Here is a 25,954-nt window from a genome sequence, read left to right on the forward strand (position 1 = left end):
GGGAGTAGGGACCTATCATAGCTGTGTCCGGCCATTCCTGTACGACTGAGAGCTTACACAGACGTTTGTTCCAGTAGCCCATTTTTCATCGAGGTGCTCCGGTTCCCCAACACCTGACGCAGACCTTGTTTGGCCGGGCGACGTCTGAGCCAGCATGTCATTCGATTTATTGTCTCTCATCATTGTATTAGGTAGGCATTAGCGTGAAGGGTCTTGCCCAAGGACCCACACTGGATGATGTTTTGTGCTCATTTTCTCCCACGACACACATATATATATATATATATATATATATATATATATATATATATATATATATATATATATATATATATATATCTCATCTCATCTCATCTCATTTTCCGTAACGCTTATTCCTCATTAGGGTCGCGGGGGATGCTGGAGCCTATCTCAGCTGTCTTCGGGCACGAGGCAGGGGATATATATATATATATATATATATATATATATATATATATATATATATATATATATATATATATATATATATATATATGTGTCGTGGGAGATTGGGCACTTCCTGTAAATAACCTCAACATCCTGCTTGGGTTTGTAGCAGTAGCGGGAGGCTGCTGCTGTTTGCAACTAAATCACATCTCTTATTGTAACAATATTCTTTTGAAGTATAAACTGCCAGGATGTTGTACAAATTGGAGTGCAAACAACCTTTTCCTTTTTTTGCAGCGTTTCATGCAGATGATCTTTAAAACATCAAATGTATCGTCTGCAGGCATTCTTTCTCAATAATCAAAACATGCAAGTAGAACACGACACTTTTATTCATCCCTGATTGGATGGATTTTCCTTCCCGTGATACCTGTCAACTGACCACCTCCAGGTTTAAACTACAATTCCAAAACAAATAGCACAAGGGAACAAAAAAATGGAATACAGTGATCCCTCAGCTTATGAACTTAATTGGTTCCCAGAAAGTGTGTGTAAGGCGAAAGGTTCGTCTGCCAAACATTTATTGCAACATTTCACTTTTCCCATAAGAAACCATTAAAATGGGAATAATCCGTTTCCAGGTCCCCATAAAAAAATAATTTTCTACGAAATAAGGCATAAAACTACACAAAAGATACCTTCTTTTATGTATAATAAATGTCTATTGGATTGTAATGAAATGGATTAACTGTACTATATAATAAAGTCAATGTATTTATCTTTGTGATGGTTGTTGATGTAGTTGCCTCTTGATGATATCCGAGTGAAGTTGCTGTGCTTTCTCACCGATAATAGCCTCACTCGCACAGTCCCCTGCTAGCTGCTTTTCATTCATCCAAATCAACAGAAATTTTTCAACGTTTTCTATTGCCTGAGATTGTTGCTCAGACAACACAGAAACACCCTTCGCCACACGTAGCAATGGTCGATTTAGCATACTTGTACTGGGACGCTAACAAACGCACACCTCGTTGGTGTTTTTCGATGATCTCCTTCAAGTTCTTATCCCTTGACTGTAAAGTGTCCTAGAGTTTTAAAAGGCGCTTAGAAATTAAATGTATTCTTATTCTTATTCTTATTCTTATTCTTATTCTTATTCTTATTCTTATTATTATGCTCGACCGTCATTTCCTTTTTTGTCCTCTTCGGCTGAACACTAGCCTGTGGTGGGGTCTTTTTCACTCCCATAATACCAAACTTGACTCACTTGATAACAAACCACATCTGCACTGAGTGCACTTAAAGAAAGGAAAACTAGTCCGCCAGCCAGCGTGGCGCTGTGTGTGGTTTGGTTTGTTTGCCGAAAACTAGTTAGTATGCCAAGATTACATTCTCGCGAATTTAATGTTCGTAAAGCGAAAAGTTTGTAAGCTAAAGCGTTCGTAAACCGAGGCATCACTGTACAATAGCGATTGCACATCGTCGTTCAACATCAACTGTCAGCCTCAGCAGGCTTGGCGCTACAATTGGCAGCCATCTTTCCTGGCTAGCGTCAAGCGCAAATAGGGTTTCTCTTCGAGCTTCCGCCACTGCCACCACTGCTTGAGTGCAAATTACAGTTTTAGACCTTGTACAAGCAGTTTCTAGCTCCTCTTTGCAGCCTGTAGCTTACTGCACACTTTTCCCATCCAGTGTATATTTATCAAAACTACAGGTGCTCATGTCAGTTTTATGGGGCAAATATAAAGTAGGACATGCATAATTTCAAGCACCCCGTCCGCTTCTAATACGCTTATTTATCTTCGCCTTTCGTAAGAGTTTTTATACGAGGCTATATTTCAATCAAATGAGGCTGAGTCTCTGAATAAATTGCGTTACGATATATGCGTATTCATTATGGGAAGTGAAGCATTATGGGAAGTGAAGCAAGTGTATTTTCATGGGCTTCAGTTCAGGTGAAAGACCTCAGCAAATCATAGGTCACAACGTGTCTTCCGGATGCAGGCAGTCTCTGTGATCGGCTGCTCTGTCTCCTCATACGCAGTTTTTTTTTTAATGTATACTGCGACCGTAAAAATGTCAGTCCACCCCCCATAGGTCATGTAGATGCAATTTGAACGTATGCTTCTTTTGTGGGGGTGGGACAAATACGTTTGTGGTTCTGGTGGTGACAAGGATCCATGCGGCAGTTACCTGACTATCAATGTGTCAGAGATGTTCTATTGGACACTGTGGACAAAAGTCTCAAACACAGGAATATTGTCTTTTACTGGGACGTTGCCTTTCAAGACAGATGACCACATTCTGCAGCCCTCTGCTAAGCTATTAATAGAGAGTAAATGAAAATATATGTAATACATTTGGTGATTTGAATACCACACTCCTGGGCAACCCAAGCACCAAGAGCTATAAACAATAGAGCATAGACATTTTAAATGGTTGTCTTTCTCTGAACTGATAGATGAATCAGGCTAATGACCTCACATGTGCAGAAGTGACAATAATTAATAATTTATTCATGTGAAAAACAAGTTTCCCATGTCCTTCATTCTGTCCAAGGCCAGTTCTCCTAGATCAGGGGTCAGGAAACTTTTTGTCTAAGAGAGCCGTCTTCAGCTGTCATCTGTACTACTTTGAAGGTGTCGGACGTTTTGCTTCTTATCCAAGAAACTTCGTCAGCAAACTAAAGTCTTACTGGTAGTAGTAGTACTAGTACTAGTCAGTACTAGTAGTACAGATGACGGCTGAAGAAACCTTTTCATCAATATTTAGAAATGTTTTTCAGTGAGAGCCACACACGGGCGTACGCGCGCACACGCCCACACACATACACAAACACACATGCAAACATGCACGCAAAACGCACGCACGCGCGGCCACTTTTCAAGTGTCAGAATGTATTATTTAAAAGAACTTTGTGATAGTACTTACCATTAAAATGTATGGTATTCCATTCCTCGTGATTGGTAAATATCCAACGAACGATCGGCTCTCTAGGCGAGGTTACTGCTAGCGAGCCTGCACACGGCTCATAAGCTTCCACACTTGCTATCTGCAATATACTTCTCGCAGAAGTATATTGATGCTAACGTTAACATCGGGATTGTTAAAATGTCACTGACATTCGACTGTTTCTTCGATGGAATGGTTTCATTGCAAATTACAATCAGAACATTTTCTCTCCTCAAAGGTGAATGCTCCAGTGCATTCAAGCTGAAGTGCACTCGTTGGGCTCATTTAAAGGGGTGTTTACCTGTTTCAACATGACAGCCAGTATCATCCAATCAAAAAGGTGCTTTCGGCCAACCTAGGTCAGTGTCATCCAATCAAAATTGCGCTTTCCGCCAACTGCAGCCCCAACAGGAAATGACCAGCGAAAAAAACGAGGATATGTATTTAGTTTTATCGGCGAGCCATATGCAATCATCAAAAGAGCCATATATGGCTCGCGAGCCATAGGTTGCCGACCCCTGTCCTAGATGAAGATGACAGTTTAACAGGGTGTGTCTCGTCAACTCTGATTGGCCCCAGGTATCTCTGTACTTCAATTGTGTATTTTAGTCACACATGTTCACTAAGCATAGAACAACATGAAACGTTCAAATATGATAACTTCTATTCTGTCGAATCCCTATCACAATGAGATGAGATTCTAAACGGATCTTGAACTCACAATGATGACTCAAAACATACTGAACTTCAGTAAAATAAGACAGAAGTGCAAGTGTTTGGTCCCAGTGGCCCATGCAGATCTCATCCTGTCGACTTGGGCCCCCTGGCTCCTTATTTGAAGTCAACAGTCTCAAACTTCGGGCTTAAACTGGACAGTGACTTTAAACTTGACCGACAAATCGGTGCCGTTGTTCTTTCATCTTGTCATCTTGGGCAACTGGCTAAAATCAAAGCTCTCCATTCTTATGAGCACCTTGAAGCAGTCTTTCATTTCGCTTGACTTTGTAGTCAGCCAATCCTCCATGATCGTCTCTGAGTAGACACTACACGCTGTACTATGATCCTGAACTTTATTTTTTTCTTTTGCCGCACGACCTCACTTCAACTTTTTTTTGTTTTTGTATTACCACACTACATCACTTTACACACGACACTACCTCACTTTACATTCACAATTTACATGTATTGTCTGATGTCAATTGTCTGTCTGTCTAGCCACATTATAAATGCCGTGCACGCCGGGTCCGAGTGGACAGTAATTTCATCTGTGCTGTATGTCATCCATATTAGCATATTTGACAATAAAGCGTACTTTGACTTTGACTCCAGCTAGTCCAGAATGCTGCTGCTCGCCTCTTGACTGGTACTCGTAAGAGGGAGCATATACAGTAACTCCTACTCTGGGATCCCTTCACTGACTCCCTATACATTTTAGAGTTCTTTTCAAGATCGTATTTGTCTTGAAATGGCCTGGCTCCTCTTACCTCTCCTGGCTCCTCTTACCTCTCTGACCTCATCGACCCCAACACACCTTGCCTCGGGTCTGCTGACGAGACATTATTAGATGTGCCAAAAACTAAACAGAGGCTCAGAAGGGATGGAGTCTTTTCCGTTGCTGGTCCCACTCTCTGAAATGACCTGCCACTGAACATTGCGTAAGCCCCCTCGCTGCCCATATTTAAAAAGCTCCTCAAAACTCATTTGTGGTCTTTGGCATTTGACTTAGCGTGATTCCGACTTGATCTTGGTTTTATTCCCTGGTGCTTTCTATTATTCTACTACATTTGTGACTGCTTTATTTGCTGTATATGATAGCTGTCCATTCTGGAGGTAGCAGAGATGAAGATGTTGAGGTTTTCTTTGGGAGTGACCAGGTTGGATAGTATCAGGAATTAACATATCAGAGGGACAACTCACATTAAAGGCTTTAAAGAGAAAGTCAGAGAGACCAGACTGAGATGGTTTGGATATGTCCAGAGGAGAGAGTGACTATATGGGGAGAAGGATGCTGAGCCTTGAACTGCCAGGCAGGAGACTGAGAGGAAGACCAAAGAGGAGGTTTATGAATCTTGTCAAAGAGGACATGAAGGTAGCTGGTGTGAGAGAAGAGGATGCACAAAACTAGGTCAGATGGAGGACCTTGATTCGCCATGGCGAACCTTGAAGGGAAAAGCCCAAAGGAAAAGAAGAAGATAGCTGTCCATGTTAAGCGCTTTGTTACAGTTTCAGCTGTTGTTAAAGCGCCATATAAATCAATATGTATTGTATTGTCTTGACAAAGAGAGAATGGAAATCAGCCACATCGCTGCTTTCCTTTGTTCCAATGCGGCCCTTGACGTTCTCGCCATGTGTCTGTTTTTGGATAATAACTGACAGACCATCCAATCTTCTCAAACAGTCGCCCTCTGATTTGGATGACTTGAGTCTTGCTCAGAGGCACGCTGCCTGTCAAATCTCAATAGAGTGCAAAGAAATGAAATTCTCATTTAACCTTCTTTTTTTGTTCTTTGTGTTGCAGGAATGATGGGTTTTTTTTTACGATGGCAAATGTTTGACTGAGATGACACATTTGAGCTGGAGGCGCACACCCAATGAGTGCGAGTCTTTTGTTTTTTTTTTGAAAGGAAAATGGCAGGGAACAATTATTCACCTGACGTCATCCTGTCTGAGTGAAAGTTATATTGTTGCCTAAGGTCTGTTGAATGTGGGCTCGACTATTTCAATTGTTTCATATATTAGCCTGCTTTTTAAGTGCACCATTACAGTGATACCTCAGTTTACAAACGCTTTAGCTCACAAACCTTTGCCTTATGAATATTAAATTTGCGAGCATATAGTCTTGGCTGACGAACTAGTCTTCGGCGGACGAACCAAACCAGACATCGCCACGGTGGCTGCTGGACTAGTTTTCGGCGGACAGATCAACGAACTGGAACTGGACGTGAGACGGCTCTTGAAGCAGCAGAAGATCAAGAAAACTGCGGGACCTGACAAAGTGTCCCCCTCCTGCCTGAAAGTTTGCGCTGACCACCTGGCTCCGGTCTTCACACGAATCTTCCACAGATCCCTGGAGCAGTGTGAAGGCCCATCCTGCTTCAAACAGTCTAGTATCGTCCCAGTTCCAAAGAAACCAGCACCCTCGGGATTGAACGACTATAGACCTGTTGCTCTGACGTCTGTGGTCATGAAGTCCTTTGAACGCCTCGTGCTGAAGCACCTAAAGAACATCACCGGACCTCTGCTAGATCCTCTTCAGTTTGCCTACCGGCCAAACAGGTCTGTGGAGGATGCAGTCAACATCGGACTGCACCACATCCTTGTCACAGTTTGCGAGGTGGTGATGGCGGGTGCGGATCCCAAAAAGCAGGCAAGAGGGAGCAGGAGGTTGTTTGACAAATTGTATTAAAATAAAGTCAGCAGGAACAATATGTAAAACATCAAAATCATCTGAATGGAAAAAATACAAAGTAGCAAAAGAAGACCAAAAGTAAAAGTCCGCCAAGGTTAAACAAACTCATACACAATGCATGCATTAAACAAGCAGCAAACAATGAACCGACAGCGGATGATCGTGCCGGGTGTCCTTTTAAGTGTCAGTGATTACAACCTGCGAGGCTGCCGGCAGGGCTGACGTCGCTACCCGCTGGTCGCCAATCTGATCGGGACGACCAGCACCTGTGCAGGTGCAGGCGGGGCCGACAGCGCCCCCCGTTGGTCGCCAACCAGATCATGACAGTACCCCTCCCTTGTCCCAACAGTCTCCCAAAAGGTCCAGTCGCCAGGGAACGGTCGGTGGAGAGGGCAACCGCTGCCTCTCCAGCACACGATGGGCGGCTGCCCGATGGGAACGGGACTCGGCCTGGGGTGGACGAAGACGTGGCACGGATCGTCGTGGGCGTGAGTGCGATCCCTCTCGCACGTTCACGCGACGGCACATGGCTCAACGTGGACGTCGCACTTCCAGGCGCAGAATGGCACCCCGTACGGCCGTATGGGACCAGGTGTCGGCCGGACGCCGACGCGGGCGCGAACCGCCCGGCACCGGGGAAACGAGACCAATCCAGAGCCGCTCTGGGATCCAGAGGTGAGTGGGGTCTCGGACTGACGTTGACGCGGACGTTGCACGGCTCGTCGTGGATGAGACTCAATTCGTCATGCACGAAGACAGCGTGGCTGGACGTGGGCGTGCACAGCCAGTCACCCAGTGTCACCCTGGACGGCCACCTGAAAGGAGGTCTCGGCCGGACGTTTACGTGGACGTTACGGCTCGTCGAGTGACGAAATTCAAACTCGACGAGGCTCGGGCTAACGTGGACATAGCATTGCCAGGCACAGGGTGGAAATGAGACGGGTCCGATGTATCTGCGGGATCCGATTGTTGGTCGGTTCTTTCTGTCACGGTTTGCGAGGTGGTGATGGCGGGTGAGGATCCCAAAAAGCAGGCAGGAGGGAGCAGGAGGTTGTTTGACAAATTTTATTAAAATAAAGTCAGCAGGAACAAAATGTAAAACATCAAAATCATCCGAATGGAAAAAATACAAAGTAGCAAAAGAAGTCCGCCAAGGTTAAACAAACACATACACAATGCATGCAGCAAACAAGCAGCAAACAATGAACCGGCACCGGATGGTCGTGCCGGGTGTCCTTTTAAGTGTCAATGATTAAACGACCAACACCTGCGAGGCTGCAGGCAGGGCTGACGTTGCTACCCGCTGGTCGCCAATCTGATCGGGACGACCAGCACCTGTGCAGGTGTAGGCGGGGCCGACAGCGCCCCCCATTCGTCGCCAACCAGATCATGACACTGTGCAGGTGCAGGCGGGGCCGACAGCGCCCCCCGTTGGTCGCCAACCAAATCATGACAATCTTCGACCACCTCGACAACACGGGAACCTACGCAAGGATCCTGTTTGTGGACTACGGCTCTGCATTCAATACCATCATCCCAGAACTCCTCATCCCCAAACCTCTCCAGCTCAGAGTGTCCATTACGATCTGCCAATGGATCCTCAGTTTCCTGACAGGATGGACACAACAGGTCAGACTGAGGTCATCCTCAACACGAACCACGAGCACTGGAGCCCCGCAGGGATGCGTCTTCTCTCCATTGCTCTTCTCTCTCTACACGAACGACTGCACCTAACCGCACCCAGCTGTCAAATTCATAAAATTCGCAGACGACACCACGGTCATCGGTCTCATCAAAGACGGCGACGAGTCTGCGTACCGACAACAAGTGGAGCAGCTGGAGCTCTGGTGCAGCCATCACAACCTGGAGCTGAACATGCTCAAGACAGTAGAGATGATCATGGACTTTAGGAAACATCCATGACCACAGCTACCCCTCACACTATCCAACTGCCTTGTGTCAACCGTTGAGACCTTCAAGTTCCTGGGAATCACAGTCTCCCAGGGCATGAAGTGGGAGGTCAACACCAACTCTATCCTGAAAAAGGCCCAACTGAGGCTGCTAAAGAAGCATGGCCTGCCACAGGAGGTGCTTCAACATTTCTACATGGCTGTCATCGAATCCATCCTGTGTTCATCCATCACTGTTTGGTTCGAGGCCACCACAAAAAAACGGACAAAATCCGACTTCAATGGACAGTTAGGACGGCGGAAAAACCATTGGCACCGCCCTTCCCACTCTCGAGGACTTGCACACTGCAAGAATCCAAACTAGGGCGCGGAAAATCATACTGGACCCTCAGCACGTTGCCCACCACCTTTTCCAGCTACTCCTCTCAGGCAGGCGCTACCGATCCATGTGCACCAAATCCAGCAGACATTTAAACAGCTTCTTCCCCCAAGCCATTAACTCTTTGAACAGTAGCCCAAATGGAACTGTATAGTGCCTCTTTTCAATTTTTGATGATGATACTAGTGCAGCGTGTTCAACCGGACACAAATTCCTTGTGTGTTCTACATACTTGGCAATAACGATGATTGATGATGATAACTGCCGCTGCTCACCTGCAGAAAAAATATCTTGTGACTGTAAAGTGTCCTTGAGGGTTCTGAAAGGCGCTTATAAATGAAATGTATTATTATTATGATTAAAAACATTGCACACTCATTCATTGCTAGCTATCTGGCTATCTAGCTAGCGATCTAGCTGGCTACCTGACTAGCTATCCATTTGTTATCTGTTAGCTGGCTATCTATCTAGATAACTATGTATTTTCTATTTATAAGCTATCTATAAGATAGCTTATAAATAAGATATCTATTAGTTATCTATTAGCTAGCTAACTTTCTATCTATTTGAGTTATTCCGGGTTGAGTGAATGCTGGCGCATGTGGCTGCCACCCGCTGCTCACCCCCAGAAAAACTGATCCTGTAACTGTAAAGTGACCTAGAGAGTTTTGAAAGGATTATTATTATTATTAATATTATTATTATTATTATTATTATTATTATTATTATTATTATTATTATTATTTAACAACAGTTGAAGCTGGAACAAAGCGCGAACATGGAAAAAAAGGGAAATGCTGCCCACTTGTGGAATGGGAAAACATTGCCAGAGGTCTGCCCAGCTCTTTCTTGGCACCCAAGCAAGAAACCCCAAAACCCAAACAAATTTGGGAATGGCGCTCCACGTCATAATTTCAATTCCCGAATAAATTCCAGGATGGCAGTTGGTTAGAACATCTCACTTGGGTTACGGTAGGTTGGTGAAATGACTTTCAGTAAATGAAGAGTGTATTAATTTTCGACTTTTTAGCAACCACTTTTGGGTGAAGTCTGTTTTCTGCCCTTATTCAGTGAATTTTACTCATTCATACAAGAATCTGAGAAAACTCTTGCAGTTGATTTAATAAAAGTTGAGCTTTTCATGTTCTTTGTTCTTCGGAGTCGTAATATCCAGCGTATCACAAGCGAATGACTCAGTTGAAGCCATTATCTTTGTGTAAGCTCGCGTATGTGTATTCCCGCCCAGGCTGTGATGGGATGATGGAGGCCAATGCGGGCCAGGAGTAATCAGGTCGAAAGAAACCATTGTTGCAACGGCAGTGATGGATCTTTTTGTTTTGACCATCCGCAATTTTAAACTGCCGAATCAAAGGGCATTTTGATTGATTTTAGGGTGTGCTGCCTTCATCATGGCCTCTGATATTGTGCCTTTTTTCTGGGTCTCTTACTAGGTGGCAAAGTAAGGTTTCTTTGCAAGTGAAGAAATACTTTAACACGAATGTAAGTACAGTAAAGTCTCGTTATATCGATATTCTCGGGAGTCAGAAAAAATATCGATATAACTGGACTATCGATATACGTATCCGATCCTGCGCCGAACTGCATTAAATGGGGCATCTTTAATATGGCATGTTATTTTCTCATTTAGTTCATGGATTGCATATATAGCATGATTTTGTACTGTCGTGAAGTGAAAAATAAACTTACGCATTGAATAAAAACATCATTTATTATTTTCATAACGCACTCTTGCAATCGTGACTCTGAGTAGCACTCGACATTGTTCTATACACACGAGAGAAAGCACGAACGCCCGCATGTACATACTGTATGAAAAATAGTGATTATTGCAAGCAATAAAAAGATATCTGAATACAACACAATTAAATACACATATGGAAAACAAAAACTGCAACGTTTACATTACTGACGTTGACAAAGTATTCTGCGGCACATCAAACTCTTTCGCGATGGAGGATTTGCTCCTTGTTGGATTCTCCTCGACAGCCACTATTGCCTTGTACTTCGTTCCGAGGTCACAATTCTTACGTTTCCCCATGGTTGAAATTGGTGTTGAACAACTATATATTGTATAAGAAGACAACAGTATGTTTCAGATGCTTTTGCAGCTCTGCTACCCAGTGCAAGACACGAAAGCTGGTCACGTGACCAATGGTGTGACCGATACAGACATCGCTAATGGTGGTACTGTATAGAAACCCTTAAGCAAATATCGATTCAGCTTAAACTGCTTTTGGATCGATATAAGCAGAGCAAAATGGCTGGTGGGAGATGAAAGGGCACCGTAGTAACCGGATTATCGTAATAACCCAGTATCGTACTAAACTGAACTAATTATACATAAAAGATTAGAAATTTGCCGGGAAATGAAAATACTGTAGTATCGTAATATGCAGTCCTATCAATATAACCGATATAGATGATGTAATGAGACTTCACTGTAGATGCTGGGAGGCAATGGGATAAATGCATTGGGTTAAATCGGAAAACATGTTTTTGCGTGTTTAAAATGCAGTTTATTTTCTGCAAAGTCCATATGTATTGATGAAAAGGTTTCTTCAGCCGTCATCTGTACTTCTTTGAAGGTGTCGGACGTTTCGCTTCTTATCCAAGATGCTTCTTCAGCAAACAAAAGTATTGCTGCTCCCTACTGTCCAGACGTGACGGTGCTGGACTCTGCTATGATTGGTCCCTGCTCTCAGGTTGTGGGGAGCAGAGGACTCCCTGCGGCTCCACTGATTACTTCTATTGTACTGACTGATTAATTCTATTGTCCTGCCTGAGTATAAGGTCTACGATGGCGTGATTGCCCCATTTGCTCTGATATCACCTCATCAGCATAACTAAGCCTATATTGCCGAAGCAGTGTGTTGTACGAACGATCCAAATTGAACCACACCCCACCATAGCGGTTTAGTGAAGGATTTTGGTGTTTTATGAAAATAGCTTCTTTTACTCCCCTTTCAAAACATCTATTTTCCTTCGCTAAAATACCCTCTAGTGGAATTGTCGTAAATCACACCATAAGTTTTTTTCAGTCTGGATTGATTCAAACAGCACTACTGAAGGCTTAGCGATGAAATCCACAGCCTGCCACTGATGAGCCAGGAAATAACTGACTGACCTTTCTTAAGTCATTTGAATTCCAGGACCCATTGAATATTGAGTGTTAGGACTACGTAAACATTCAATACAGCGTAAGAAACCTTTGACTCTCGCCCTTTGTCAAAAAAGAGTTAATTCCTAAATTATATGGGTCTGGAGTTATATGAGCTTGAAATGTCCACTAAAGGCTACCATTAGCCAGGCAATAACTGACCTTTCTTAATGATAACCATTTTTTTCTTGAAGTCCGTCTTAAAAATGGTTTTAAGAGTAAATATGCAACCAAATCCATTTATTCTCCTCCTTCAGCCATTTTAGGTTGACAAAACTGCTCTTAAATTAACACAACAATATATTTGCTTATCTAGCTCGCTACCGATACAGTGTGCTAACTCTGGCCAGTGTGCCCTTGTCCCTACCGGCCTGTTATCAGAGCAGTTTTCACAAACTATGATTGGCTAGTGACAAGCCTACTGACTGGGCGAAAGGCTAGGTGCACCTTGGACTGGTCGCTAGCCAATGGCAGATCATCTGGCTAATGTTTGTCTCTGTAGTTGTCTCCATTTTGCACGGTGATGAATTCTACTTGATCAAGTCATTTTCTTGGGTGAACACTGCTTTAAACACCAACAGAATTAGTGTGAAAATGGTCTGCGAGATGAGGTTGATAGGGGGTCAGGGAAATATGTTTTTTTCAGGATAATGTGAATTCATTGTTGTACTTTTCAAATGGGACAATGGCAATGGCAATTGTAATGGTTTTCACAGGTGTGGGGAGTGAGGGTTGTGTTTGAGGAGGTGGGGTAGGAGGGCAGATGTCTTGCCTCAAAGGAATGATTGCATTTGCAATGGAAAACCAATCTGTAATACTTTTTTTTCAACATGAACGGTACTCCTGGGACTGAATTATAAAAAAAAACAGCTGTAGGAGGAAATAATAGGCTATCAAACGTTCTTGGTCTTCATTTTCATTGTAAAATCCCCAAATGAACTCGCTCCCTGAAGACTCAAGCAAGAGATTGACCGAGACAAAGACTCAAAGACTTGAAAGGTTGCACATATGTGGACACGATCTTTTCCTGTTAGCTTTGTACAGGGTGAGGCTAATTGGAATCAGATGAAACCAGATCCTATTTGTCTGTACACATAAATAAATAATGTTATTTTGTTTGTATCAATCAGCAGTATGGGATATGTGTGTGTCGGCTCTCAGTCGTACAGGAGTCATCCATCCTGTGCTTCTTTGAAGGTGTCGGACATTTGGCTCCTCTTGCGAGGAACTAAATTTGTGCTGGTAACCCTGGCTCGATATCCCCCTAATGTACAGAGGGGGCAATGCCAGACCTCTGCTCTGATAGGTCTCTCTGCCGGACCCCTACTCTGATTGGTCCCTGCTCCAAGGTTGGGGAGCAGTGGGCCACTCCCTGAAGCCAATCTGATTACTTCGATTGTACTATCCTTGGCTCTGGTTTCACCTTATTAGCCAATCTGATTACCTCTCCACTCTGATTACCTCTATTGTTCTAGAGATAGAACAATAGATAATGACTTCATCAGTCAGGACAGTCTATTGATAGTCTTCTTCTTCTTTATTTTCCTTTGGGCTTTTCCCTTCTGGGGTTGCCACAACGAATCAGTGTCCTCCATCTAACCCGGTTTTGTGCATCCTCTTCTCTCACACCAACTACCTCCATGTCCTCTTTGACAACATCCATAAACTTCCTCTTTGATCTTCCTCTCGATCTCCTTCCTGGCAGTTCAAGGTTAAGCATGCTTCTCCTCATATAGTCACTCTCTGTCCTCTGGACATGTACAAACCATCTCAGTCTGGTCTCACTGACTTTCTCTCTAGTTGCTCTAAGCCAGGCCTGGCCAACCCGCGGCTCCCGAGCCACATGCGGCTCTTTGGCTGATTTCATGTAGCTCTTAAGGGGCCAACTCGTAAGGGGCGTCCACATGACAAGCGTAAAAAAAGTTTGGCGCTGGCGCTGCCATTGGATTGGATTGGATTGTATTGGCCTTTATTAGTCTCGCAGTGGAGAAATTTACATTTCACAGCAGCAAAGTTATGAAAGAAATGAAAGTAGAAAAGCAAAACATAGGCAGCCGCATTCATCCTCTATGTACCGTAATTTCACGACCTGCACATTTTTGGAGAAAATTGAAGACTTTTAAGGGCACCTGAGAGTCGTGAATACTTTTGAGCGCACCTGATAGTCCTGAAATTACGGTATCAAGCTGACCACGTGACATTAACACGCATGTACGTGAGATAAAAATCAATCATTTATGTCGTAAACCACGGATGGCCAACCAGTCGGAGATTCGGAGCACGAGTGAATTATGGATCTGGCTTTTTTGGTCGACATGCTGTGTCACTTGGACAAACTGAACCTTACCCCTGCAGGGTAAGTAAAAAATTCTGCTTGACTTGGTGCAAAGTGTGTTTGCGTTTGTGAACAAACTGAAGCTGTTCAGGGCGCATATTCTAAAGGGAGATTGAACACATTTTTCCACTCTGCTAAAAGCCAGCGGGCAAGTCACCAGCGACACCCTGGATAAGAAAAGAGCCAGATATGCAACACTGGTTGAAAACTTGCACGAAAACTTTGTGACACGATTCCGTGATCTACAACTGAAAAGGCCGCAGATTACGTTCCTTGTCGACCCGTTTAATGCGGTGACGGACTGTTTGAAAGCCCCGCTAGTCACAGATGAAGCTGCGGCTGAGTTAGAGATGATCGATCTTTGTGAGGAAGATCAATTGAAACCTGCTTTAAGGGAAGGGACCATTGAGTTCTGGAAACGCGTGCCAATGGAAAAATACCCCAATGTCAAACCGGCCGCGCTTAATGTTTGGGTCAACATACGTCTGTGAGTCTGTGTTTTCTACCCTGAAACATTTGAAATCAAAGCATCCATCGGTTCTGACTGACACTCATGTAAAAGAATTGCTTCGAGTGGCAACAACAGAATGCAAGCCAGATTTAATGAGGATTGTCCAAGACAAAGAATGCCAGAAGTCCCACTAAGCAACATGCAAACTATTGTAAATTATTCAATTTTTGTTTGTGGACCTGGTTGAACTGAGTTTGTGTATGTAAAGACAGTGTTCTTTGTTGCCTGTGGTTTTAGTACTCTAGGAGTCAATTTCCGATATATGTGTTGATTTTGTATTTAAAATGTGATATGTACTTATAATAAATCTGTCTGAGCAGAGGTCTGTGTGTGTGAGGGATGGGGCGATGGAGTGTTCATGTGTGCCCATGTTTATCAAAGTCAGCGATATTGTCAAATATGCTCATATGCATGACACACAGCACAGATGAAATTACTGTGCTCTCGGACCCAGCGTGCAAAGCACTAGAATGACTTTAACAAACATAATAAACACAAAAAGGCCAATTTGCCGGGAGAGAGAGGGGAGTGTTCACGCACCACCATCTTGATGTGGCTCTTTGCAGTAACATAGTAAAAAATGTGGCTCTTAGTCTGTGACTGGTTGACCACCCCTGCTCTAAGCTGTCCTTCATTCCTGATTCTATCCAACCTGGTCACTCCCAAAGAAAACCTCAACATCTTCATCTCTGTTACCCCCAACTCTGCTTCCTGTCTTTTCTTCAGTGGAACTGTCTCCAGTCCAAACACCATTAACAGTCTATAGAACTGCCAAAATGAATACAAAATGTGAAGGGTCTGTGAGTGTTTCTGGAATTCCAAAAGTTCTTTAACAGAACCATTTCAGACGTACTGGTTTGCCCGCTGAGACAAGTGGAACGTTTTCGGGATCTTCGACCAGATGAAGTGGCAGATTTATTCAACGCTACCCAAAGAGTTGCCGACCTGGTGGAAAAGCATTTCCATGCCACATCTCTCACCATTGCCATCCAGGTAAAAAAACACCAAGACCGCTGGGTCTTCTTTTGGCTTTTGTGACACACAGGATTCAATGATTTTCTGTATTCAAACGTTCAACTTTGATTACCTAATGAAAATAAATGACTGGGGGCGGCCCAATAGCCGAGTGCTTTGCGTGGCGACCTCACGGTACAGAAGTCGTGTGTGGAGTTTGCATGATCTACTCGGGCTCACATGGGTTTTTCCGGGTCCTCCTTTTTCCTCCCACATTCCAAAATATGAGTCTTCTCTTATATCTAAACATAAATTTATGGACGGTGATGTCAAAGGATCTACAATAAAAGAGCCACTGGCTTGAGACGAAAAAATGGTACCACATGTGCTTACGAAGAACCGAACATAATGGCTATATGTTAACTTCCAGTCAAAACATCCTGTCAAATGTGGCCTTCAAAACAAGAGACTCTATGAGGTGGCCTTTGAAATAACAGTATAATAATAATAATAATAATAATAATAATAATAATAATACATTTACTTTACAATCACAGGATAGGTTTTTCTGTGGGTGAGCAGCGGCAGCCACACGCACCTCTAACTAGCTATCTCTCTAGATAGCTATCTGTCTATCTCTCTAGCTAGCTAGCTTGCTAGCTCTCTAGCTATCTGTCTCTCTATCTTTCTAGCTAGCTATAGCTAGTGTTTATTCTACAAAAGGAACTAGCAAAAAATAGCCTTATATTCATATGCTCCATATAAATACCCAACGGATAAATGTCAATATATCATAATCACTACTAGTTGTCGCGAGCTAGCTATTAGCTATGTATTAGCTCTAGCTATCTATCTCTCATCTCATCTCATCTCATGTTCCGTACCGCTTATTCCTCATTAGGGTCGCGGGGGTTGCTGGAGCCTATCTCAGCTGTCTTCGGGCACGAGGCGGGGGACACCCTGAAATGGTGCCCAGCCAATCGCAGGGCACACAAAGACATACAACAGTCACTCTCACACTCACACCTAGGGACAATTTGGAGTGGTCAATCTGCCTGCAATGCATGTTTTTGGAAACCGGAGGACCCGGAGAAAACCCACGCGGGTCCGGGGAACATGCAAACTCCACACAGGGAGGCCGGACCGGGACGCGAACCGACGACCGGTGCACTGTGAAGCCGGTGTGCTAACCACTCGACTACCGGGCCGCCCTATCTCTCTATTATAATATACAGTAAAGTCTCGTTATATCGATATTCAAGGGAGTCCGAAAAAATATCGATATAACCGGGACTATCGATATATCCGACCCTGTTTGCATGTAATTTTCTCCGTGCGTGCATAGAAATAGTATCGATATAACCGGGACTATCGATATATCCGATATCGATATAACGAGACTTTACTGTATATAATATCTATCTATTATAATTATAATACATTTCATCTAAAAGCGCCTTTCAAAACTTTCAAAGTCACTTTACAATCACAGGATAAGTCTTTCTGTGGGTGAGCAGCGGCAGCCACACACGCTTCTAACTAGCTATCTCTCTTGCTAGCTGTCTCTCTATCTCTCTAGCTACCTGTAGCTAGTGTTTATTCTACAAAATGAACTGGCCAAAAAAAATAGCCTTATATTCATATTCTCCATATAAATACCCAGCGGATAAATGTCAATATAGCTTAGTCACTACTAGCTGTCGGTAGCTAGCTATTAGCTATCTATTAGAAATAATAATACATTTCATTTATAAGCGCCTTTCAAAACTATCAAGGACACTTTACAGTCACATGATATTTTTTCTGCAGGTGAGCAATCTATCTATTAGCTATGTATTAGCTCTAGTGATCTATCTATTAGCTATCTAGCTAGATTTATTTCTATTTCAGTTACTTCCGGGTTGAGTGACAGTCCAATTCCTAATCTAACATGAAATACAATAAATAATTTACATCAGTTAACATCCATAATAGTATATAAAATGGACATTTGTTTTCAGAGCCATTTCGGTTTTCAAAACATTTCATAGTCATCATTTAAAGTCCCAAAAACAAATTGTATCAAACTGTACTTTCATGACGTCAATATTGTACACCTTGATTCACTCTCGTGTCCAACATTGAATATGATACGAGAGACGTGGAATTCAAAGCAATCTCTGACACCTACCAACGTTTTACAGGCAAGCTCTCACCTCTGATTGAAAAGCCTTTTTTTGCATAACGGGTGATATATATGCTAATATGAAAACAGCACCTTACCTGCGCTGTGGCCCTGTCAAATAAATTGTTTCACAGGTTGGCAAGAGAACCAAAGAGAAAAACAATGAAGAGCAACCTTTACCTTGATGTCGCTTTGACTAGGAAATTGATCATTCAGATTAAAATTGTAAAATGAACATATGACAGCTCATCAAAGTACAGTGACACCTCAGTTTACGGACGCTTTAGCTCACGAACCTTTCACCTTAGGAACATTAAATTCTTGAGCATATAGTCTTAGCTGGCGGACTAGTTTTCATCACCCCCTTTGTTTGAGTGGTTCAGACGTGGTTTGTTATCGAGTGTCGTACTTTTGATATTATGGGACCTAAAAAGACCCCACCACAAACTAGTGTAAAGGCAAAGAGGACACAAAAGAAAACCTTCTGTTGTATTGGATTGGATTTGCCTGGGTCCGCGTGGGTTTTCTCCGGGTCCTCCGGCTTCTTCCTGTCATGATCTGGTTGGCGACCAACGGGGGCGCTGTCGGCCCCGCCTGCACCTGCACAGGTGCTGGTCGTCCCGATCAGATTGGCGACCATCAGGTTGCGACGTCAGCCCTGCCTGCAGCCTCGCAGGTGCTGGTCGTTTTAATCACTGACACTTAAAAGGACACCCGGCACGACCATCCGGCTTTGTATGCATTGTGTATGCAGTGCATGTGTTTGTTTAACCTTGGCAGACTTTTACACTTGATTTTCTTTTGATACTTTGTATTTTTTCCGTTCAGATGATTTTGATGTTTTACATTTTGTTCCTGCTGACCTTTATTTTAATACAATTTGTCAAACAACCTCCTGCTCACTCCTGCCTGCTTTTTGGGATCCGCACCCGCCATCACCACCTTGCAAAACGTGAGACCTCCCACATTCCAAAAACATGCATTGCAGGCTGATTGAACACTCCAAATTGTCCGTAAGTGTGAGTGTGAGAGTGACTGTTGTTTGTCTTTGTGTGCCCTGTGATTGGCTGGCAACCAATTCAGGGTGTCCCCTGCCTCGTGGCCGAAGACAGCTGGGATAAGCACCAGCACCCCCCGCGACCCTACTAAGGAATAAGCGGTACGGAAAATGGATGGATGGATGGATGGATGGATGGATGGATGGATGGATGGATGGATGGATGGATGGATGGATGGATTGGATTTGCCTTTATTAGTCTCGCAGTGGAGAAATTTTGCATTTCACAGCAGCAAAGTTATGAAAGGAATGAAAGTAGAAAAACAAAATACAGAAGGTGCTGGAAAGGCTGCCACTCTCGAGGCACCGTTTTGAAGTCAAAAGAACAAAAAAAAACGAAATAACAAATAACATGACAACACAAATACACAGAGAGTCATTCATTCTTAAGCACTTTCTGTACCCTCTTTGTTACACGAAGCAGTTCCAGATGAAAGAGGAGATTGATTTGGGTTAATGAAAAGCAGCTAGCAAGGGACAGTGTGAGTGAGGGTATTATCGCTGAGAAAGCACAGCAACTTCACTCGAATATCATCAAGAGACAGTTACATCAATGACCATCACAAAGTTCAATAAAACGACTTTATTATTACAGTTTATTTCTTTCAATACAATACTATAGCACATTTATTATACATAAAATAAGGTACATTTTGTGTAGTTTTAAGGCTTATTTAGTGGAAAAGTATGTTTTATGGGGACCCGGGAACGGATTATTCTCATTTTTATGGTTTGTTACGGGAAATAAATGTTTAGAAGACAAACTTCGCCTGAAACACATTTATTGGCAACCAATTAAGTTTGTAAGCTGAGGTATCACTGTATTTCATTTTTCACTGTATTACTCTCAGCGGGAGATATGTTTTTTCTCTCTCATCAGTGTGTATTTCCTATTAAAAAAATTATCTGATACAATTGATGATAAGAAAAAACATTTTGGGCAACAATAATTATTATTATAAAAACAATAATGACCAGCTAAATAAAAATAAAAACCAGCTGCTATATGCACCATCTTATTACAGCAGGCATGTGTTTTTTTATCTCACCTTTTAGAATAAATTTTCAATGCGGTTATTGTGGGCCGAGGCAGAGCAACAACACCCTGAGGCAAAGCGTACGTGTGAACGAACGGCCTCATCAAACTGCAGCGCTGGTTTTGTCATCAGACTTGCAAATAAATATCATTTGCGTCTTGGATCGGGTGGGGTGACACATCGCAAGGCTGTCATTGAGCAGACCGCCCTCGGTCGTTGCAGGCATCCGTCAACATTCAGTCCATCGTTCTGTTGGGGAGGCGGGACAAAGTCATGTCAACTGAGCTATTGTGTAAATATATATGCAACATGTATTTCCTATAAGAAACCATTAAAAAGGAGAATAATCCGTTCCCAGGTCCCCATAAAACATAGTTTTCTATAAAACTGCACAAAATATACCTTATTTTATGTATAATAAACATGCTATTGGATTGTAATTAAAGAAATAAACTGTACTATATAATAGAATAAAATAAATCATTGTATTTACCTTTTTATTTACCTTTGTGATAGTAGTTGTCAATGGTCGACTTAACGTAATGGTACTGGGACGCCAAGTCTCACAAACGCACACCTCATTGGCGTTTGTCGAATATCTCCTTCTACTCGATCGTCATTTTCTTTTGTGTCATCTTCGGATTAACACTAGCCTGTTGTGGGGTCTTTTTTGGTCCCATAGTAGCAAAATTACTCCACATGATAACAAACCACATCCGCACTCAAATGGGGTGGGAAAACTAGCGTGGAGCTGTGTGGTTTGGTTCGTTTGCCGAAAACTAGTTCGTACGCCAAGATTGTATTCTCGCAAATTTATTGTTCGGAAGGCGAAAAGTTCGTAAGCTAAAGCGTTCGTTAGCCAAGGTATCACTGTATCACTCTTCGCTGTCAGAGACTTATTTTGACTTTTCTCATGCATAAACAGTGATGAAAAAAAGAATAATCAGTGAAGGACACCTTGAAATTGAATTTCAAAATCTTTTCTAATGACGTTTTTTTTCCCTCTAGGATGGCCCCGAAGCCGGACAAACTGTGAAGGTGACAACTGAATATTTCACGAGGTTTTAATATGTCACGAAGATTCGGCAGTCGTTCTACTCCATTAAATAACCATTGTATTTCATTTCCAGTTCAAAACTCTTCGCATTGATCAATTATTTATTTGGAGCCATACACTAAAAGGGTTTCATCTCAATTTGTAGGAGACCATTCAAAAAAAAATAAATCAACAAGTTGACTCGGAATCCATTTTGATGATATTAATGAGGAATTGCCAACCATTTACACTCAAAGTTGTATTCAAATGTTCACATTCAACTTAAATTTCATGCTGTTTGGATTGGATTGCATTGGATTCGCCTTTATTAGTCTGTCAATGGAGAAATTGACATTTCACAGCAGCAAAGTTATGGAAGGAAGAGGAAAGGAAAGGAAAGAAACAGATAGAAAAACAAAATACAGGAGCTGCTGGAAAGGCAGCCACTCTCAGAGTGCCATCTTGAAGTCAAAAGAACAAAAATCAAAAAAAAACAAACAAAGACACAGTCATTCAAATTTCAGCACTTTCTGCACCCTTTTTGTCGTATGAAGCTGTTCAAGATGAAACAGGACCATTCCACATACGCACCGCCGCTCTGCACTGAAATAATAATAATAATAATAATAATAATAATAATAATAATAAGAAGAAGAAGAAGAAGAAGAAGAAGAAGAAGAAGAAGAAGAAGAAGAAGAAGAAGAAGAAGAAGAAGAAGAAGAAGAAGAAGAAGAAGAAAAATACATGTGTTTTCATTTCAATATTTTTGGGGGGTTAAATCCCACTGTGCGTTCAGGGAGTGCCGATAAAGCACCGGTCAGACCTCTGGCAATATTTTAGCATTTCCCTATTTTTCATGTTAGCGCTTTGTTCCAGCTTTGGCTGTTGTTAAAGCGCTATATCAACCAATATATATGTATTGCATTGTATTTGGACAGCCGCCCCCATTTCAAGATCAGATAACTCCAGGCCCATATCACTTAGGAATTTACATTTTTTTCTGATGAAAGAAGAAAATCTAAGGTTTCTAACGCTGTATCGAATGTTGATGTCGTCCTAAAAGTCATTATTCTGTGGGTTCTGGAATTTGAGTGACAATGACAAAAACCCTGGCACTGGACCTGTTCCGTTTAAATTCTTCTTCTTTCCTGGTTCGGTGTTCAAAGAAGTTCAGTGATAAAATATGAGTAACGACGATAGATGGTGAACAAAAAACTACTTTATTCTAGTGAGACAGAAAAAGCACTTCTCGTCTAAGTCGGAGCGGAGACATGAGCACACGGACAAAGATAGGAACAAAGAGAACGAGCTCCCGCTCTGACAAGTTTTTGAATGTCCACAACAGCGATCTGTTGTCCAATCAGCTACAGACAACTCAGTGTTGGGAGGGTCTTAGATTGAAGTTGGAGCCGTTGCTTCTTTGCAACGACTATTGAACTAATAAGATTGATAATGCTATTAGACTGAAATTAAACGTGCAATAATCATAATGTGTACTAAGCTAAACATGAAATAACCTAATATGTTTACTAATGTGCATAAAACACTATCATTCCCGCCTGTTGTACATTTAAACATCAGTTCATACATTTCCAAAAGTTTTCATGCATGCACATCAAACTAACTGCACAGGGAACCATTCTTTATTCTTGCTTTACTAATCTAATCTAATCGAATCTAATCTATCTAACATTATCTAATATTATCTAACTAATCTAACTAACACCATGGAGAAGGCGAAAAACCTCTATCACAACTTTGCTGCTGTGATATGTAACCTCTCCATTTTTTAGGGTTTTTAAATTTTAATGAGGAAAACTCCTTCTCGGCTCTCCGTTTCTTTTTTTGCTTTTGTTTGTTGGAGCAACCACACTCTGGCCATGGTGTACTATTCCTAGCTACAACACAGGGTCCCCTTCACGCATTTGTTGATACAAAACCTTTGCGTAATTCACCTGAGAATTAGTTATCATATTCATTAGCATTGCTCTTAAGCATGGAATAATACAACCAATGACTAAGAAAATAAATACAATCACAATTGCGAAAGGGATAAACACTCTGAGCAAAGTCCGATACCAAGAGCCCCCAAAGAGCCCGTCAAAGATCCACGGGTGATCAGTCCGTCGATCTTTGGCCATGGCGTCTCTGAGATTCCTGACAACAGACAAAGCATCAGTCATGTTTATGGAATTCGCTTCTTCGGGTATGTACGTACAACAGTGTCACCCACCATAGCACAGACGCCCCCTTGTGGGGCCGTCAAAAGGTCCATTCTAAACCATTCTATTTTGCAGCACCATTTGTCTAATTGCTGCAATTTCAGTGTTTTGCATTTCATTTACTTCCAAACTGGCATTTACAAACACTTGAAACCTGTAGTCAATTGTTTCAATTCGTAGCATGTTTTTAGCCACTCCAATTTGTGGAAAAAGAGCTAACATTAGCTTACTTCCCGTGCTATGGTGTTTGAATTGTTCTGGAACATCAGTTCCCCAGATCGAATCATGGGGCTTAAACGACACTCTTCTTTTCACATGATGGCGCGCTGAACGACTGGTAACGATGAAAGTATTGTCAGTTACAGTGCCAGGTGCTCACATACCGTAGGCTCTCGGAGCAATAAAAGAATATACTTTCCAACCACATAACCACCAAAGATGTGAAGATACGGGTAAGATGGTGACATTGGTGTTTAACGGTAGCACATATAAACATCTATCCTCATCTATAAAACCTAAGTTTTGACCTGTACCGTATATTGCAACGCATACTGGTAATCGCAATCCGCTCTCGGTCATAACCTGATTTTCAGTTTCCAAAATGGTATCTAAACTTGGAACAATCTCTCCTCTCGAAGCATTGCGAAGAACTGGAAAATGTTGATCAGGTTTATGCGAAGATATTAACATATGTGCAGCTCGAGCCATTTTATCTCCAAATACCTTTGAATGCACCCTTTGTTGCGTCACGGAATGTGGCATATACGAACAAACAAAACAATTACTTTTCCTATTTTGTTTAGCAATTGGTGTAGCATAGCAATACCACGTGTTTGATAACAATGGATTCCAGTCATGTTTTTCTCCTGCAAACGGTTGATATAATGCGTCCATGACACCTGAATTTTGGGCTTTTTTGGCAGGTATTTCAACATAGGCTGTCAGTCTGATGTGCGGTTTATTTTGGAACGGCGATGTCACGACCTGTGATGTCAAAGATGACATGATGCATATAGTTACGGGAAAACCAGTGTGATGTTCACGAGAATCAGGACAGAGTCTCAAGTCCATGCATCCTGCAACATCATGAGTTATGATGGCGAGTTGGATATCAGTCATTGTACCGGTTCCAGTTCCTGTTCCTAACCAGTTCCCTCGAGCTATCTTGACGACGATTCGTTTTGCTTCTTGGGCACAGTTATTTCCAACCCATTCTGTGTTAGGCTTAGAACGGACCACAACGGAATCCCAACCAGTGGTCCAAGCCTTCCCGGACTTGATACGAGCGTACCAAAACTCTTTAGGATAATTGCTTCCATCTTGTCGTGCTTCGTTCACGAGGACGCTAAGGGGAAATGACACAATTCCTGCAGTTTCTAGTGGAAAGCAGGCTAGAGGATGTGCCATGCTTTTCTGCCGTCGTTGGATGTAAGGGTGGAGTTTGGCAGGCTGATGGAATGGGAGGCTTTACGTGCGTCATCTGGATTGCCTCCACTAATTCATACAGCAAGATGATGTGGACCAAACCCATGGCTATTGAGTAGTTTGGCTCCATCTCTCTTCCACCTGCTCAGGATCTGGTTGGTGAGCGATCTTGCAGTGGCTTTGATGCACCCAGGTGGTTCTTTCGGCGATCTTGATCAGCACGGTGAATGGCCCCTCCGACTTTGGTGCAGACCTTGATCAGCACCTTGTCTCCGGGCACAGCAGCCTCTGTTGCTGTGGAAGGAACAAAGGACTGCGTCAGTACACGTGCTGTGGACCTCTTTTTTGTTGTAAAAATTTTACACGATTTTGCCAACAAAACGCTTGGATCTGATTCATTCTTTTGCCCAAAGTTCACCTTCCCATAGTGGAGGAAAAATGGTCTTCCATTGCAATATCTCAAAAGGCGTTAAGCCATTATTAGTGGGCATTATTTTCATATATATATATACAGTAAAGTCTCGTTATATCGATATTCAAGGGAGTCCGAAAAAATATCGATATAACCGGGACTATCGATATATCCGACCCTGTTTGCATGTAATTTTCTCCGTGCGTGCATAGAAATAGTATCGATATAACCGGGACTATCGATATATCCGATATCGATATAACGAGACTTTACTGTAGTTTAATCAGAAATAGCTGTTCAGGCCTTAATTTGACTGTTGCCTCCATCGTTTTTCTGAGTCGATTTTTTATCGTACCATTCGTTCTTTCAACTAATCTTGCACTCTGTGGATGATGTGCACAGTGGTTCTTTAATTTAATACCTAAATGTTCAGAAATTTTGGTTATTACGTCATTAACAAAATGTTAATGACCAATATCACTCCAAATTATTCCTGGTATGCCATGTTCTGGAATAATATGTTTGCATAACGCTTTTGCAACGGATAATGTATTGTATTTCTTTG

The 25,954-nt window shown here is 42.4% G+C and overlaps 1 protein-coding gene across 2 annotated transcripts in view; it reads left to right on the top strand.

The window, feature by feature from the left end:
* The window catches only part of fhit (fragile histidine triad diadenosine triphosphatase), a 147,688-nt gene that overhangs the window by 105,297 nt on the left and 16,437 nt on the right, over positions 1 to 25,954 (top strand). Inside the window, exons 1-3 of one of the 2 annotated variants that reach the window (XM_089011071.1) lie at positions 14,540 to 14,592; positions 15,919 to 16,075; positions 21,303 to 21,332. In XM_089011071.1, coding sequence (XP_088867197.1) covers positions 14,552 to 14,592; positions 15,919 to 16,075; positions 21,303 to 21,332 — 228 coding nt within the window. In that variant the 5' untranslated portion in view covers positions 14,540 to 14,551. Of the gene's footprint in view, positions 1 to 14,539; positions 14,593 to 15,918; positions 16,076 to 21,302; positions 21,333 to 25,954 lie in introns of those variants that run through there. The other variant, XM_089011070.1, reaches the window with a different exon arrangement.

Source organism: Hippocampus bargibanti, linkage group LG12 (assembly GCF_051943395.1).
Source record: "Hippocampus bargibanti isolate YZ-2025 linkage group LG12, ASM5194339v1, whole genome shotgun sequence".
NCBI lineage: Eukaryota > Metazoa > Chordata > Actinopteri > Syngnathiformes > Syngnathidae > Hippocampus > Hippocampus bargibanti.